At 40.0% G+C, this 16,998-nt stretch overlaps 1 protein-coding gene across 1 annotated transcript; it reads left to right on the top strand.

The window, feature by feature from the left end:
* Positions 1–11,349: 11,349 nt before the first annotated feature.
* On the top strand, positions 11,350–15,130 carry oprk1 (opioid receptor, kappa 1). Its single transcript, XM_027288219.1, has 3 exons — positions 11,350–11,991; positions 12,540–12,892; positions 13,779–15,130. The coding sequence occupies exons 1-3, from the start codon at positions 11,624–11,626 to the stop codon at positions 14,315–14,317; spliced, it is 1,260 nt and encodes a 419-aa protein (XP_027144020.1). The 5' UTR covers positions 11,350–11,623; the 3' UTR covers positions 14,318–15,130.
* Positions 15,131–16,998: the final 1,868 nt, after the last annotated feature.

Raw genomic sequence — 16,998 nt, 5'->3', positions numbered from 1 at the left:
TCTGTGTTGCGTCTGCGTTTCCTGTACAGGTTCATGGATTTACCGCTGCTGAAATTAAGTTGATAAGATTATTTGAGTTCTTATCAGACCAGGTTTTGATTGGCTCACAAGTAATGAGGTTTTGCTTGTTTCGTGTTTTCTCTCATCTGCCTTCAGGCTGGAGTTCGGTGTAACCTTCACTTTAAAAAATAATGAAATGTGCAGTAAGGTGTCAAGTAGTTTATGAAGTCATAATTAGAATATTGTAATTTTAGCGCTTTGTTGTGAGATGAAAAGTGGCAGCAATGCAACTATAATTTCCTTTTTTTTTTTTAATGACTTGAAAGTTTCATTTTGAAATATCACAGTTCTGTAAATTAGGGAGGGGTAAAAACACAACAGCTTATTTCCCCATGTTCCCACTGGATGTACAAACACTTAACTCAGATATGGAAATAAATCACTTTAAGAGTTTGAAAAAGAAAGATACCCGCTAATGAAGATCAAGACAACTGCTCTGCCTTAACTCCGCTCACAGAGTAAAGATGTTTTGCGGTATTAAAAAGTGTAAATCCAATTCTTTGTTTATTATGAAAGTCATAGTTAAAGCTGTCGGTTATACTGACAAGTGCTTTTAATTATTTGTCCTTCCTTTTTACATTGAGGGTGACAGAATAATAAAAACGCCCCTAGATATAATCTGAGTACAACTGTGACCTTAATGCTAAAACCTATGAATGAACACTGAAGAGTGAAAATGAAATTACAATAGACCTTTTTCACAGCAGCCCTTCTGACATTAATTATAGGGTCAGCTTAGGTTATTCGAATTATAGTAATTAAGGTGCTGTTCCATTTAGTGCAGCGGTGCCCTGACTCTGTGTGACCTGAATGGAACTGAACCTTAATTAGTCATCATTGATGAAACCTGTGTTTACCCTGCTAGTTCAGGTCAAAATGGCTGCTGTGAAAAAGGCCTATTCATAGCAGAACAGTTACATTGGATCCCATTAGACTGTAGGTGTACCTAATGAAGTGATCAGTTATTCGCAAAGTCATTTCAAATGTGAATATTTGCTGGTTTTCTTCGTCTCCTATGATTCTATGAGTCCTCTTGAGCTTTGGAAAAACAGTGATGGCTGTTCTTCACCATTTCCTGGCGTTGTATAGACCGAACAGTGAATCAATTAATTGATAAAATAGCAGTCCTTCTTCCTGATATCGAGGTGCTTCAGGCCCTGAGAATAAATTTTCCTCCAATCGTTGTTCCCATCTTGGTCTAGTTCTTTGAAGATTGCAGAAAAGCAGATAACACCTTGCACAATGAAGCACTGAGATGTTTTCTAATAAATATGCAGAAGTTTCCTGTTGACCGTGAAAAAAGACTTACCGATGAACTGATTTAAAAAAAAGTTGCGTCTGGTAGAAAATACCGTCTCACTGCAGAGCTTAAGTCCTTGTAACAGTGTACGTCGCTTCTGTCTGCAGTCTGCCCTAAAAATCGCAATAACCTATTTGTTCTGAATGAGCGGAGAGTGTGACGATATTATACAATAAGTAAGATTCAAATGCCTTTGTGACTTGTGGTGCTTTGCTTTCCTATCAGAATTTAAATTGAATCTGAGGTGTCTGTCCGCATTTCACCTGACCTTGACTATACACAAGCTTTTCAGAGCTCTTCCTTTAGTATCCCAGCGCATTAACAAGCAGCTGTAAAGAGACAGAGTTTTCATATAGGGGGAAGAGACAGTTGTTTGACTTCTATAAAAGGAGATGTTGATAAGGGACATAATCTGAGATTTTAATTTAAACAGCACCCAAGGCTGTTTTTTGTACCGACTGTTCAAGTTCTGTATTTGATTTTTCTCTTTAATGAATCCCAGAGGAACAATACACTTCATCAACAACAATAATTATAAAAATAAATACAGAATACAAAAAAAAAAAAAAATGAAGAATACACGTTTAAAGATGAGGAAAAAATCTGGAATGAAATGAAGAAATTAGGTTACCAGACTTCTGCAGAGTGATGGAGTACTGCATCAGATGACATGGCCTCCACGATTACCCAACCTAAACCCGGTTGAGTTGGACGGCAGAGTGAAGGAAAAGCAGCCAACCAGTGTTCAGCACCTCTGGGAACTCCTTCAGGACTGTTGGAAAACCACTCCAGGTTACAACCTCATGAAGAATGACCGAGAGAATGACAGGAATGTGTAAAGCCATGATGAAGAATCTAAACTATAAAACGTTTTTTTTGTTTACACTTTTTTTTTTGGTTTTCTACATAACTACATATGTATTATTTTATAGTTCTTCTGGTATCGGTGTTACATTATAGAGAATAATATAAAAAAAAAAGTAAAATCATCGAGTGAGAAGTTGTGTCCAAACTTCTGACTGGTACTGTACAACTGTTGTTTTTACAGTAAATAACCGGCAGCTGTGGTTGCCAGTTTTTCACCATAATAAATACAGTAGTACTTTTTTTCTAATATTGCAGTAAATAGATGTTAATACATTTGATTTCACGTTTAAGGTTTATTCCATATTTTATGGGTATAGATTTTCCGGTGAAAAAACGGTCAAACCATCACAGTAAAAGACCGTAACAATTACGAAACATACGAAATATGACTTTATTCTGTATATTCCTTTAAAATGCTGTATAAATAAAGGTTTTGAAATATTTTATGGCATATTTATAGTCTTGTATTGTCATAGTTTGACATGTTTTACAGTCTAGTATAATATAATAACACATTCACTAACAATCGATACAATATTGATACAGATTTAGAATAGTTTATTGCATACTGTGGACAAAGGTGAACCACGATAATGTATTGTAGGAGGGATGACGAATGGAGGGATGAGGTATGGATGTAAAGGGTCAAGGGTGATGTGTAAGTGGATGGAGGGTAAGTGTGATGATGTATGGAGGAGTCTGGAGTCCGGTTAATGACAGGAAAACAGGAGGGAGTTGAGACTCTCAGCGGGGATGCTGTCTCTTCAACACTCTGTGGGATTGAGTCCCAGTGGTTTGTGTATTTGAACGAAACAGGGAGAAGTGAAAATGGGTTTTGCAGGTAGAGATGTGAAAACTGAGGAAGTTAAAGAATAAGGTGTTCTGCTGTGTGATAACTATTTTAGGTGCAAGAAATAGGATGAGTTCAAGGCATCTTTGTTCCCAAACCTAGTTCGGCTACTTTATATTGAATCACTGCTCAGCCCTATGTGCTGCCAATCATGAAAAAAAAAAAATCCCATTTGCTCGTAAACAGACATTTCATTTTTTAATTTAGTTTGATTTAATTTGGAGACATTAATATTTATAACAGCTACTGTCTGCTGAAACTCACGTCACCAGCTAAAATGCCAGGCTAGACGCGGCGTACCCATGAGTAATCTGCTTCCAGATGACGAAATTAAACTCCATGAGGGGAATAAACATGTTTTTCAGCTCTGAATCTCTCGTGGAAATCATACTGTCCTTCTTATTCACATTGTAAATGTCCCAACTGGACTTAACAGCCAACTTTCAATGTCACTTAAGTCTGCTTGAGCTTTCCATGTCCCTCTGAGCATCAGCACTTAACCTTAGCAAATAAAGAACACCCATTCAACACTAATACCTACGATTTCTTGAGCACGTAACCGTCCTTCAGCTTTGTTAGCAAGTATTCAAATCGGGGTCTCTGCCTTGCTTACTCCTGATGCACTCCTCCCTCGTGCTTTGGCGTCTAAAAGGTCTCGAGACCAGGGATGTACACAGAGTCAATATTTATGCAGAGGATCACTGCATCTGGCTGCAGATGCCTGGCCCCTGCTTTGCTCTCTGAGCACTGTTTACAGTGACTGGCACTCTGTGGTCCCTGTGCATGCTCACCTGCAGCAACTAAATGAACTCTGGACCCTGAAGCAGATGGTTTTTCTTCCCCCACTGCCTTTTTTTATTATGCCAGCCACATTTGTTGATCAGGGTCAGAAGCAGAGAGTGCACAGTCAGTGTCTCAGGATTGGCTTTATGGATGAAGCCACCCTTGAGGCATCGACTGTCTTGTCTCAACTGTTCGATTCAGTTTTTGTTTGTTGATTTTTTTGGATGAATGTTCAGATAATTAAATGTGTGAAGAGCTTCCTAAATGTTTGTGTTTGAACTCCTCTCCCAGACTGTTATATCAGCTCACTGGGAGATGAGTATTGTTGCCTCGCTTCATCGATCAAATCCCTTTGCTCTCGTAACCATGGGTCAGAGACTGGCCGTTCCCATAGTGACGATCAAAACAAGCCTCTGCGAGCAGCCACGCGGCGTGAAGCTCGATTTAAGGCTGCATCTAAGAAGAGTCACACATACCGGCTCTGTATTTACGGCTGTGAAAGTAATGCTCCTGTCTGTAACATTAAGCTGTGGATATCTTTTATCCCGTGCTGTGAAATAGACCGTGTCGCATGGACATAGGACTTATCGAATTCCCAAAGCTTTCAGAGCTGGACTACATATCGCTCGTGAGTGAGTGAGTGCAGGTGCATGGTTATAATTCTCCCACTGGGCTGTGTGCAGTCACACTAGGCTGGAGTTTCAGGCTATACTGGACAATCTTTGTAAAAAATCCTTATGTGAGCTACCTGTTTAAACACAATCAGGTTTAAAGTATATGTTGTTCCTGTGATTTTGGACACACTCATACTCATGGGGGTTGTATAACTCTGATGACGTTCACCCAACGCAACTGCTGGTTCAAGGATGGATTATTTAAGAACGTTTCATAATCCATCCATCCATCGTCTGTAACCATGTGTTCTCATCAGGGTCACGGTGAGGCTGGAGCCTAAAAGTTTCAGAATGAACAAATAAAAATAAAGTTATCCATCTCTATATCTTGTTTGGAAATGATTTGATCATGTTTTGCAATTCTCTCATTGAAACTCTCAGCAGTAAATATTTTAATATGAGCAAAAGGGCTGATGACTGTGTAAACAAACAGAGAATTATTGCCTGACTCTCAGCTCTGTAGGGTGCATTTGTGCATCTTTCAGTCATTGTTTTGGTTTTGTAACCCTTGACTTTACTGCAGCTAAAGATTAGTTATTTATTATTATTATAATAGCCATGATAATGTATAATTTTTTAGCTTTTTGTGGATTTTCAAGTGGCCAGAATAACATTTTTAATGCAACTTTAAATCATGAACCTTGCTATCATGTCACATTACATAATGACTTTCAAAATAAAAGCATAGTTCAGACACTGATTGAATGATATGTGACCATGTATGTACCACAGAAAACCAACAGGTGACATTTGCAAACACATGTACAGTATTGAATTGTTTTAAATGCCTTTAAGTCTGTAGGATTTATTCATGTAGCTGCTCATGTCAACTCCATGCCTCACCTTTCTTTAACAACAAAAAACATGAACAGCACTTTCTGGAGCGAGCATTTAGTTTATCTCTTCTGAGCTACCATAGAAACATGGCACGGTTCAACATGGTGGACTTTGTTGGAAGAGGTGTCTGTAGATATAAAAGGCTCATTCCAAGGTAACAAAAACACAACTATTCTTATTTTCAGGTGATGAAAACATAGTTATGCCACTTCTGAAACAATATGTAGATCCTACACAGTGGACCTTTAATATTTTACCAATTACATCTAGAAAGGGGAAAAAAATGAGACGATGCTCTTTAGATGGAAAATATTATTTCCGATTCAACAAGTGTCTTAAAATTGTAACATAAAAGTCATTTCAGCATTCGTCAGTATTGTTTGTCAGTACATGCCAGTCTGGAGCTGGTCAACAGTATCTAAATGAATATATGCGCATGGTGTACTGCTCTTTTAATAATTCCTTAGTGCCGTAATTTCACTACTGATACTGTGTCCAAAGAAGCACCACCAAAAAAAAAAGAAAAATAACATTTTGCTCCAAGCTGCTGTCTTTAATATGGAAATATAACACCAGAGCCAAACTGCAGCTGAATTCTCCAAAGCGAAAACGCGACACATGCTGATCACATTTTCACAAACCAAGTCATTTTCATCCAGAGCAGACACAGGCACTCCTGAAGTGACCACACCATCTGGATACCTGCATATGAAGGTGACGGTCTTTATGAGGCAGAACGGCGTCTGCATACAAAGCTGCTTTCGCATAAGAGACCCACAAACACGCAGGGTATAATTATGGTGTTATGGTGTCTTTGTAACGTCTAATGGTCTCTGCATGCAAATATTAATGGTTGAATAGATCAAGACTAGACTATTCAAGGTATTGGGCTCGAAGAAAAGGTGAGAATCTCCCGGGTGCTTCACTGGAGAGGATCAACACTTAATCTTGTTTTGTTTCACTTGGCAGCAGATTTACAAAATCGTACTTAATTCCTGAGCCAGTAAATTGCTGGAGCATCTTACGAGGGAAAGCTGCTCTGCACAGCCAACACATTTTAGAGCAAACTATCTAAACTATCTCTAAATTTTAGACATAATCTCTTCTAATTCTTCGAGTTATAAAACCTTGAAAACCAATGTTGGATTGTCTCACAAAAGAACACCCAGAAATCTTTAAAAAAACAAGCCGTTTTTCTCTTTGTTCTTGAACAGAAGACGTTTTAAAGAAATGTGGTATTCACTGGACAGTGACGAACAAAGGCCATGTAACACTCTTTTCACTCTCTCGGGGGAGATTTCAAACAAGGTGCTGTGATGAATATAGATCTCGAGGTAATGAGATATTATTATGAGCTCGAGCAAGATTGCATATGGATCTTGATGAGTGTAATCTGTAGTTATAGAACTCGATAGATTACACCACATCTCATCAAGAGGAGAAGATTACTGAAACCAAACATCTGTGTGGAGAACAAAGGGGAATAGTTTGGACCTTAAATTTGGTATCTTGGTGTAAACCTTTGGAAAAATAATGTCTCTTTAAATTTAAAAATAATCAGCTTAATTTTGCTGTTTGGTTTCCCCCTCCTTTTTCTTGTTGTGTGGCAGAGGGTGTGGCTGGTCTCAGCAACAAGGTGCACCTGTGTCTCATTCAGCAGTCACTCCTACATAAAAGGGTCCACACACCACTCCTGGGCCAAATTATCCCATACTCTATTGCAATCTCCAGTGTGCCTCGCTTTGTTCTTCCAGCGTTCTCCAGTAACTCCTCTGATCTGCTTGCCATGCTTTTTTGTGTTAATTAATTTTGTGTCCTGGCCTCCGTCTCTACATTTTGGGGTCCAAAAACTGACACTGTTTAGTCTTGAAAATCCGTACCAGTTTTTGCATTCAAACCCTCACACACACACCTCCACCCTCTCTAGTTCTGCTCACCCCACGACCACTGATACCCCTACACCTCCACAGCCTTGTTCAGATTGGTTGATCCAGACAGGACAGGGGGTGTGGAGAGGGCAAAGGATGAGTGAACATGCTATTACCTTGTTTTGTTTTGTTTTTTATTGCGCAATGAGGTGGTTGCAATGCACAGTAGGACAAAGACAAAAACAAATGATAAATACAACATGAGTTCAAGCCGGTGGGTGTGTAGTAAATGGAGGATCAGAGTTTGGAACACAACAAAACAAACTGTTACCTTGTAATTCAGGATTTCTGGATTTCTGGTGGGGTTTAGAGAACAAAATTAGTGAATTCTAACTGCTGTTACAATTAATACTACTGACCAGAGTTAACTGTTACAGTATAATCACAATCAGCTTGATCCCTGATCACAAGAAACTTGACTCTCTCTTGAAAACTCAAAGCCCCACACAGAAGTCACAGAGTCAGTAATAGCATCAGTAAACTTACATATCCAAAGGAATGTCTTCAAAATAAATATTATGACTTGTGTCTTACTTGAAGCTTACATGAGCAGTCTGGCTGTTCTGCTTGCATTTTTATTATTAGCAGCAGTAGTTATCATCAGTTTCTTCCACATTCTCATGTCCATGTTGGGTAATCTTGTAGACTCAGTACTTGGAAACCTCCCGTGAAAATCACCCATTCAGTGACATTTGGATTCAGGCTTACAATTTCAAATTTTTTAGGCTCAAATACCCATTGGAAAAAATATAGATTTCTAATGGGATTTAGCTCCACGATATATATCTGAATGATCCTGAATTGTTACTTTAAAGCTGCATCACCTAATATCTATATATACAATGAATTATTTTAAGATGAGTAATATGTAGTAATGAATACATTATCACCCGGTTTCCCTCAGCTCTACAGAGCATTTTAACGCCTCTCAGCTCAATCTCATCAACTGCTGATTGATGCAAAAAGCTGGCTAGTTATACAGTTATGGACAACAGACAAATAGAAAAAGTCCACAGTCACGTTGAGTGAGTTTTATGGTGTTTATTAGAGTAACAAGTAAGTAAGTAAGAGTAACAACAAACAAAATTAACATGAGTACTATAAGTAATTAGTAATGAGACAGTCAACAGAAAATTTTGGAGCTTATGTCGCCTTCTTTGTTTAACTCCTGCCACCAAGTGGACAGGTGTAAATAAGGTGAAACCACAACCATGCCCTCTGTGCCAATTACCGGAAGTTAAGGTCTGTGTAAAGTAAGAATAAATGTGTTCTGAGTTTTATTAACCATCCAGCAAAATTTGAATGATTAAAAATATTGACAACTTTATGAAGTTTTCGACAGTCCAGGACTGGGGGCGTGTCCACTGAAGATGCTGAAGCCACTAGTGGGAGCAGTCAAGCAGCCAATTTGAAGCAGGTGAAACGTGTCTGATGAGTTCAGAAAATGACATGACAAACTTTGAAACACTCTGAGTGTGATGAATTAATCTCTATCTCTCTGCTAAGGCGTGTAATGGTATGCTCAGGGTGGCCTCAGCGTGTCATCGAGCCACCCTTTAAGGACCGCCCACAAAATCCTGGACTGAAAACTGGTGAAAAGCTGTTTTAATGTCTAACTCCACATTTCAGTAATATATCGTTCAAAGTCTTTTCACGTGTTTTCAGCAACTATTTTCCAACATATTTAAAAAAAATCTCAGAATTGCAACTCAAACAACTCAAACTTTATATTTCAGTGAGCGTAGGAGCCAAACTCCTACACTCACTGAAATATAAATCTGTTCCTGTTTCCTTCTTGTTTCATTCCTGGTTTCACTGTCTGTCATGTCAAGTTTTCTGTTATTCTTCCTCTCGTTTTCTCTCCGAGAAACAGGAACATGTATGTTTAATATCTTCTGTTTACAAGGTGATGACCTATGGGCTTAAAATTATTTGTACTCAGTGAGCAGCATGTTTTCCTTGTGTAACAGGTCTGACTGAACGTGGGAGGGGAGTCAGATATTTTGAAGTCTAATCAATAATACAGAAGTGGGATCAAGTGTGTATTGCACTGCTGATGGGGATGGGCTTCTGTCTGTGAGAGGTGCATTTTGCCACTGTGGAAGAAAGCTTCTTTTATCTTCAAGAGCTGCTCAGAAATTCAGGCGGCTGTATCTCTCTTTGGCGCAACATAGCAATGAATGTTCAGGGGATTCCAACCGGAGGCAAACAATGCAAGTGGAGAGCCGTGACAATTTTCAAATCCAAGCATAAATGAAAGACAAAATACACAGTAATCACCTGCTAAAGCACACTTGACAGACCCGGGCTTTGTGTGTAACACTTGGGAAAACTGTTTTTTCACACCCAAATACATATTTTTCTCAATGTGTGAAACGTTCAAGCTCCAATAGCTCAGTGCTGAATACCGGTCTTCATCACGCAACCATTAATTGTATGACTTTTCCTGAATAGACAGCACCCTTAGGTAGATTTTGACAGTAAAATGTGGAAAAAAGGAATTCATCCTCGACCTCATCTACTGGAGGTCACGTAACAAACATTTCCTCTCCTCCTCTGGAACTCGAATAAAATGACCTGTTTCAAGTGCCAGAGGGAGAGCAGCAGATTGTATCTGTACGCAAACAGACCTTTGGTACGACATTATTAGGGGTTGTGGTTAAACACTGTAAATGTCTTTCCTTCTCCACCGCAGCTCCCGTATGAAGAAAGATGTGATTATTACAGAAGGTTCAAGGTCGAAGGAGGATCACAGCAAACTTGTATCAAATATTTGTATTGACAAATAAAGTCAAACCTGTGTGGCCCTTAACAATAGAAACACACCTACAAAAAGGCTTTGTCACTCAAGTAACACCTATCCACGATGGGTCTCTAAGCAACAAGTGTTGAAAGGAGGGGAAAGGAAACAGCACCGCTTAATTACGTGCTGGTTGAAATCTGTCTCCTATCTGTTGGGGGAGGAAAAACAAGGGAGAGTGGTTAGAAAGGAATAGTGTGTGATTTGTGTCGACTTGGGGTCTATTCTTTATTTAGAGCTACTTTTTTTTTTTCTTTAATTTTGAGCTCTCAGTGCTGCTGTGTGGCCGTGTATAAAAAAGGCTACAAAAATGCCCTGTAAGGTAGATAAAAACCCCTCCAGAGAGCCCTTCAGTTAGGTTAATAGTCCCCCGTGTGTTTTATAACAGAGAAAGTCACATAATAAAACAGTAAATGCATCACGACTTTCTGCAAACTGGTGCACCACTGCCATAGCTGGTGTCCTTTTAATTTTGTACGCCCCTGCCCCTCAAACATCTCGAGTCCACCACTGATGAGTTGATTAATGTTTTAGAGAAACTGCTCATGAGGAAGGTGTGAGTCATGATCCCAGAGAGCTGAGCATAAAACACCTCTCTTCTCCTCTAAACTTATTCTGAACACGATTGAGTCAAAACATGCCACAGAGGTAATGAGCAGTTTTTATTTGAAGGCCCCTCTCTACGATGGTACTCATTTCTGCCCTGTGTTATTTTCCGCAATGTTTATAATCAGATGCTGCTGGCAGGTAGAGTTGCAATCATCTGAAGGTTGCTGTTGAGTAGCCTTCTTACTTCATGCCTCTTCAATGCCTGATAGGACTCTGCATGTTTGCATTGCAGTGGCTGTTCTCACAGGAGTTGCTAGGAAACATCTTATGGCAGCATTGATGGGAATTTAAGCCTTTTCAGAAAGATGTGAATATGATATTGTGGAATACTTTTTACTACCTGTACTACAGGTAACTTACTAACTCATGAACATGTAAAAAAAACAAGTTTTTTTAAGGTTTGTATGGCTGAATAGGCATCCAGATGTTTGTTGATGTTACATGAAATTATGCAAAAAAACAACAACAAACAAACAAAAGCAAAATAATTTTAAATAAAGCCTTGTGTGTATGTGTTAAATGTATTCTCAGCTGACTGACATGTATGTGGTTAGAGCCGTTCAGCTGGCTGGATGCTGTCATATCTGTTGGCTCAGCCTCTGATGTCACTGAATGAGCAGTGCGGGCTTCCAGTGCGCACCTTCGGGGACGCAGCGGTGGCACAGGCAGTGCATTTTCTGCTCGTCCACAACTACCCAGAAACCTTTTGTTTGTGCCACATTCCCAGCATCTGGATTTGAAATAGCCGAGCATCCTCTTAGATACTCCTCATCAGTGTTGTTGTATTTGAAGGAACTTTTTGGAAGCAGAAAAACAGGTAAGGTGGTGTTACGCTTGTGTATTGGTGTCCTTGAGCGCGCTCCGGTTTTTTTTCTTCCACTGGAGCCATGCTAGAGTATTTGCCCTTGTGTTTTTATGATTATTATTATTTATTTTTTTTGTAGCAGCTATCGGATATTCAGCTGTCTTGACCGATATCTGCTTAAGTTGAGCGGTCAGTTTACGCAGCCCGGCCGGTGCAGGCAGCGTTCAACCACGATGGAAAGCGGCGTGGTGCACATCTACAAAGAGGACAGGTGTCCCTCGGGACAGCCGGAGGAGTGCATCCCAAACTTCACCTGGCAACCCGGCTTATCGGACGCCTTCAACTACACACCCAATGGCACCTGGGACGCGGAACCGGAGCCCATGTCGCCCATCATCCCCATTATAGTCGCGGTGTACTCCGTGGTGTTTGTGGTGGGCTTGGCGGGCAATTGTTTGGTGATGTATGTCATTATTAGGTGAGTTTTCAGCTTTGAAATATGACAGCTTATTCCTACTTGTGTCAACAACAAAGCCAGTCGTGTGGTTTAGCGCGTTATAGCGCATGCATGCAGGCTCATAAAGCGACAGGAAATCCAGTGCGTATGAAGTTAATAGCGGTGAAATTGCTTTACGCGTGTTTGTTCAGCTGCTGTCGTGGATGTACTGAGTTCCCGCAGAGCCTTAAATAGAATTATTTGGAGTTTGATTTATTATTATTATTTATTTGTATTGGAAAACTGACTCCTGAATCCAGAAACCTGAGCTAATCCTTTCCTCACCAAAGATGACAATGTGTAACAGAGTGCATCAATGTCAATATTTCCTCTCCACGCACATCTGCTCTATCTCTTGCAAGGCTCATAATAAGATTTTTTAAATGTTGGCTGTGAGATCAACCTTGACAGAGGTGATGGTTTGTGTGTATTGATACCTAACCTATGATTTCTTTTAAAGAACAAAAACAAATGACAATCAAATCCATTCAACCTCTTCATATTTCCTTCTCTCCACCCCTCCACAATAGATACACCAAAATGAAAACAGCCACCAACATCTACATCTTCAACCTGGCTGTGGCCGATGCTCTGGTCACCACCACCATGCCCTTCCAGAGCACAGACTACCTGCTCAGCTCCTGGCCGTTTGGCGAGGTGGCGTGCAAAGTCTTCATCTCCATCGATTACTACAACATGTTCACCAGCATCTTCACGTTGACCATGATGAGTGTGGACCGCTACGTGGCCGTGTGCCACCCCATCAAGGCCCTGGATTTCCGTACGCCCGTCAAGGCCAAGATCATCAATGTGATCATCTGGCTGTTGTCGTCTGGTGCTGGGATCCCTGCCATGATACTCGGAGGCACGAAGACAAATAACGGTATCTTCACCTTTTTATACATTCACACTGTTATGGTATGAGTTTTCTTTATGTTTAACAGGGGTAAAGTCTTTCTACTCATATTTGTTTGGTTTGTTTCACCTGTGTCTGCCATCGAGACAAAATAACTGTGATCATCTGCAAATGGACTCTTACAGAGGATGTCAGACTTGAAGCCCCACTGCAGTCCAACATCCTTGCCTTGAATTATCTCAATTGGCTGCAGAAAGCATCCTTCAAATTCAAAATTAAAGAGGGTGTTCTATAGGTTTGATGAGAGCCCACATTACAGCTACTTGACTAAATGAACCTATGACAGGCATAATGGGTCCTCCTGGGTTGAGAATAGAGCTTGAAAGATTTTTTCTTTCATCAACAGTCTAATAGATTGTTCGTGTTCACAAAGAGCCTCCACACAATAAAGCACGGTGCACTTTACCCAGAACTATTAGACTAGCTGATGAATCCTACTCTGGCCTTCACGTCTCTGTAGGGACAACCTGATCACAGGATCTGATTAGAGTTTCTGGCCATGCTAGTGAGTCTTAAGACTGAAATATCTCAACAACTATCAGATGGATCACTATGAAATTTATTGTGGAAAATTGTGGTTCCCAGAGGATGAACCCTCCTGACTTTGAACTTTTGGACTTTTCTACCACAAGGATGATTTTTTTGGTTGTTAGTGGACGGTTGGCAGAAAATCGGGCATGTATTTGTGATTCCTTAACTTTTTAGCAATGCAGTTAAGAACCATAACTTAAATTTGATGGGAGAAGATATAATTGCTTACACATACTGCACATTAATTAACACTGTTTTTCAGCTCTGATTGTGTCTCTGTATTTAACTGGTCAAATCTGTCCTGATAACTCTGTTTTAACAGGGACTACAGAGTGTGCCCTACAGTTCCCTGAACCCTACATCTACTGGGACACCCTGATGAAGATCTGTGTCTTCATCTTCGCCTTTGTGGCACCTGTCATCATCATCACCGTCTGCTACACGCTGATGGTCATGCGGCTGAAGAGCGTGCGCCTCCTGTCCGGCTCCCGCGAGAAGGACCGCAACCTGCGTCGGATCACACGCCTGGTGTTGGTTGTGGTCGCTGTCTTCGTGGTGTGCTGGACGCCCATCCACATCTTCATCTTAGTCAAGGCGCTATCAGGCAACGTGCCCGAGACCACCGCTGTCATGGCCGCTTACTTCTTCTGCGTGGCGCTGGGTTACACCAACAGCAGCCTCAACCCCATCCTCTATGCCTTCCTGGACGAGAACTTCAAGAGGTGTTTCAGGGACTTTTGCTGCCCCGGAGCCAAAGGACACAGAGACTCTCAGGGGGTGAGCCGGGTGAGGAGCACCCTGCGGGACCACTCGTGTCCCACAGAAGGCCGGGGAGGTATGAGGCAGGCCAGGCCTGTATGACTAGCCATGGACATGTCCTCCACGCCCTATCAGGGTTGGGAGAACTCAAATGACCTGGGATTGACTCAAATCACCACTGCCATCTGAGGAAAATGCTAAAGACAGCGGTAGTTGTTATTTATACAAAAACATGTTATATTATATTCTACATACATTCTACATGTTTATTACTGCCAACAAATCCCATCAAAAGACACCATCAAAGGATTGATCCAAGATGTTACTACCTAATTGTTGTCCAAAAACTCTTACAAACATTTATGAGCCACACAGATGAACTGAAACATACATGTCCCTTTATTATTATGAACATTTATTTTGAGTTATTCCACATAAACCATCCTGATACTGGAAATACTCACTAGACCAACAAATGTATATCCATCCTCTGCTGAAAATAGTCCCAAACAAATACACAATTTCCTCTTGTCTGAGTAATATTTGCAGAAATCTACAGAGTGCTGTCTGAAAATGACTTTGTGGGATTTGCTGACATTTAGAAACATCCAGAATAACAGTGGACTTATCCCTTAATGAAGTTTAGATTGAACGTCTACGAGACAGTGATTGTCTACATGCAGAGATGCCTCCAGGATCACAGCCCAGCTGGATATTAAATCACTGTATAGTATTTTGTAATGTATCAAATCCCCTAAAATTGAAGTATTAAAATTATTATAACATTATTTTTCACATTGTTGATATAAAGAAAAAGACGAGATGTCCAGACAAGACAAACCAGAAGTATTTTATTATGTAGCTTAATCACATTTTATTTACCTGTAAATTGTATAGGCTTTCACTTAAATTTGATTAATACACATGCATATAAAAGATCAACCATATTTTGTGCACAGAATGAAAACAAGTCCCTGATCATTTTCGGGAACAAACTGCATTATGAGCATTTTAAACTGATCGTGTTTTAAGTGGATTGTAGTTTGGTGCTTTGTTGTATTGTAAATGTGTGGATAGTCTAACTTAAACAGTAAACCCATGTAGAATATTTTCTAACCTCTCAGGGATCATCCTCTGTAATTCACCACAAGAAGATACTCAACCAAAGTATTTTCTCCTTGACAACATGATTGGTTTTTTCAGTGCTGAAACATCAGCGGCTGCTGTTCTTTAAAGCTAAACTTTGTGCTTTAAGAAACTATTATTATCCCACGCTGCTCCCACACCTTTAAAACAATTTCAGCTGTGATGCTACGTCTCCTCGAGGAGATGTCGAATGTTGTACATAGTGCTGTCAACCTGGCATGTTCTCGCCTTGTCTGGAATAATAGTCAGTTACACATGAAAACTGTGCAGAGGGCTCCAAGGCAACGGATGACAATGAAAATGACATACAGGGCTTTTTGTGGTTAGTGCAATTTAATGTTTCTACTGTAAATCTCTGCTCAACCTGTTATCGTTTCAGCTTGATAACTATGCTTTTTTTTTTTTTTTTTTTTTTTTTTTTTAGTTTGCCCTCGTGAAACTCGTGAAAAAAAAAAAGAAAATCATGTGAGTGATTTACTATCTTGGTTTCTTTACTGTAGCTTTTCTAGGAGTCGCCAGATCAACCAGAATTAATCAAAACAAAGGCTCGTGATGGGTTTTTTCTTAATGTAAAGCTAAACAATTCATATATTTATCTGTCTAAATCTAATGATACAGTAGTTATAGCAGAAGATGTGTTTTCGTGCCTTGTTTTGTGTGCCTTATCTTTAGCTATTTTGCCTGCTCTAAAAGTTCAGCAATTAGCCACACCCATTTATGTGATGACTTATCCTTTAATTGAGTATTAAAATATATCTTGGTATAAGCTTACTGCTTAAAGTTATTGTAGCAAAAATGAAAGTCTTACTGAGTACAAACCCACTGGTTACACTCCTCTTATACTGTAACTTAATCGATAAACATGATTGTATTCACAAACAGATGATCGGCTGAATTCAGCCTATGTTTGTATTCACAAATCAGCCCAGGTCTGAGTGCCATATATGTATAATGTGATGCTGCATTGTATCATTGTATCCGTTGGATATTTTTGCTGTATCTTTAAGCTTTGAATGTCAAAACATAAAATTCATACATGCGCAACTAAGTCACAATAAAGCTGTAAAATGTGAAAGGCGTTTCATTTCTGATTTTTGAGAATGGAGATAAAAATGTGGAATAGCATCACAAAACAGCCATGACATTATGAATCCACCTCCCCAATGATTCAGTGTTTTTGTATTAATGCTATTCAACTCAGACACAAAGTTAGTGTTTCCATGGTGAGCCCGCTGACTGAAAAGCAGAAGACCGAGGCTTGTTCTGCTAATTATGAGACGTTTTGTGTTGATGGCCTTGCAGAGGAATTTGCACTGACTGCAAATTCAACAACAGAGCTTAAGGACATGTTGTGAACAGGTGCGTCTCAGGCACAGGTCACAGTAGAGAGCTGGTGTCACAACTAATCAGATCAATGAATGTCGGTAGATGAGTGAAAAGATCTCATCCATCGACAGTGCCATTCTTTGCTCTTCTCTCATTGAAGAAATACTTTCCACTTCTAATATAACTGATGTTAGCAGCATGTACGCCAACCTCATGTTTTTAGCTGTGGTTGTTTTCAAGCAGACAGCTATCCTAAGTCAGTTGGAATGGACAGCACATGGGTGATGTCACCAATAGGTTTCCGAAGAGCT

Source organism: Larimichthys crocea, chromosome II (assembly GCF_000972845.2).
Source record: "Larimichthys crocea isolate SSNF chromosome II, L_crocea_2.0, whole genome shotgun sequence".
Classification (NCBI taxonomy): Eukaryota; Metazoa; Chordata; class Actinopteri; family Sciaenidae; genus Larimichthys; species Larimichthys crocea.
The sequence above is the reverse complement of the archived record's forward strand: the minus strand, read 5'-3'. Positions and strand labels throughout refer to the sequence as shown.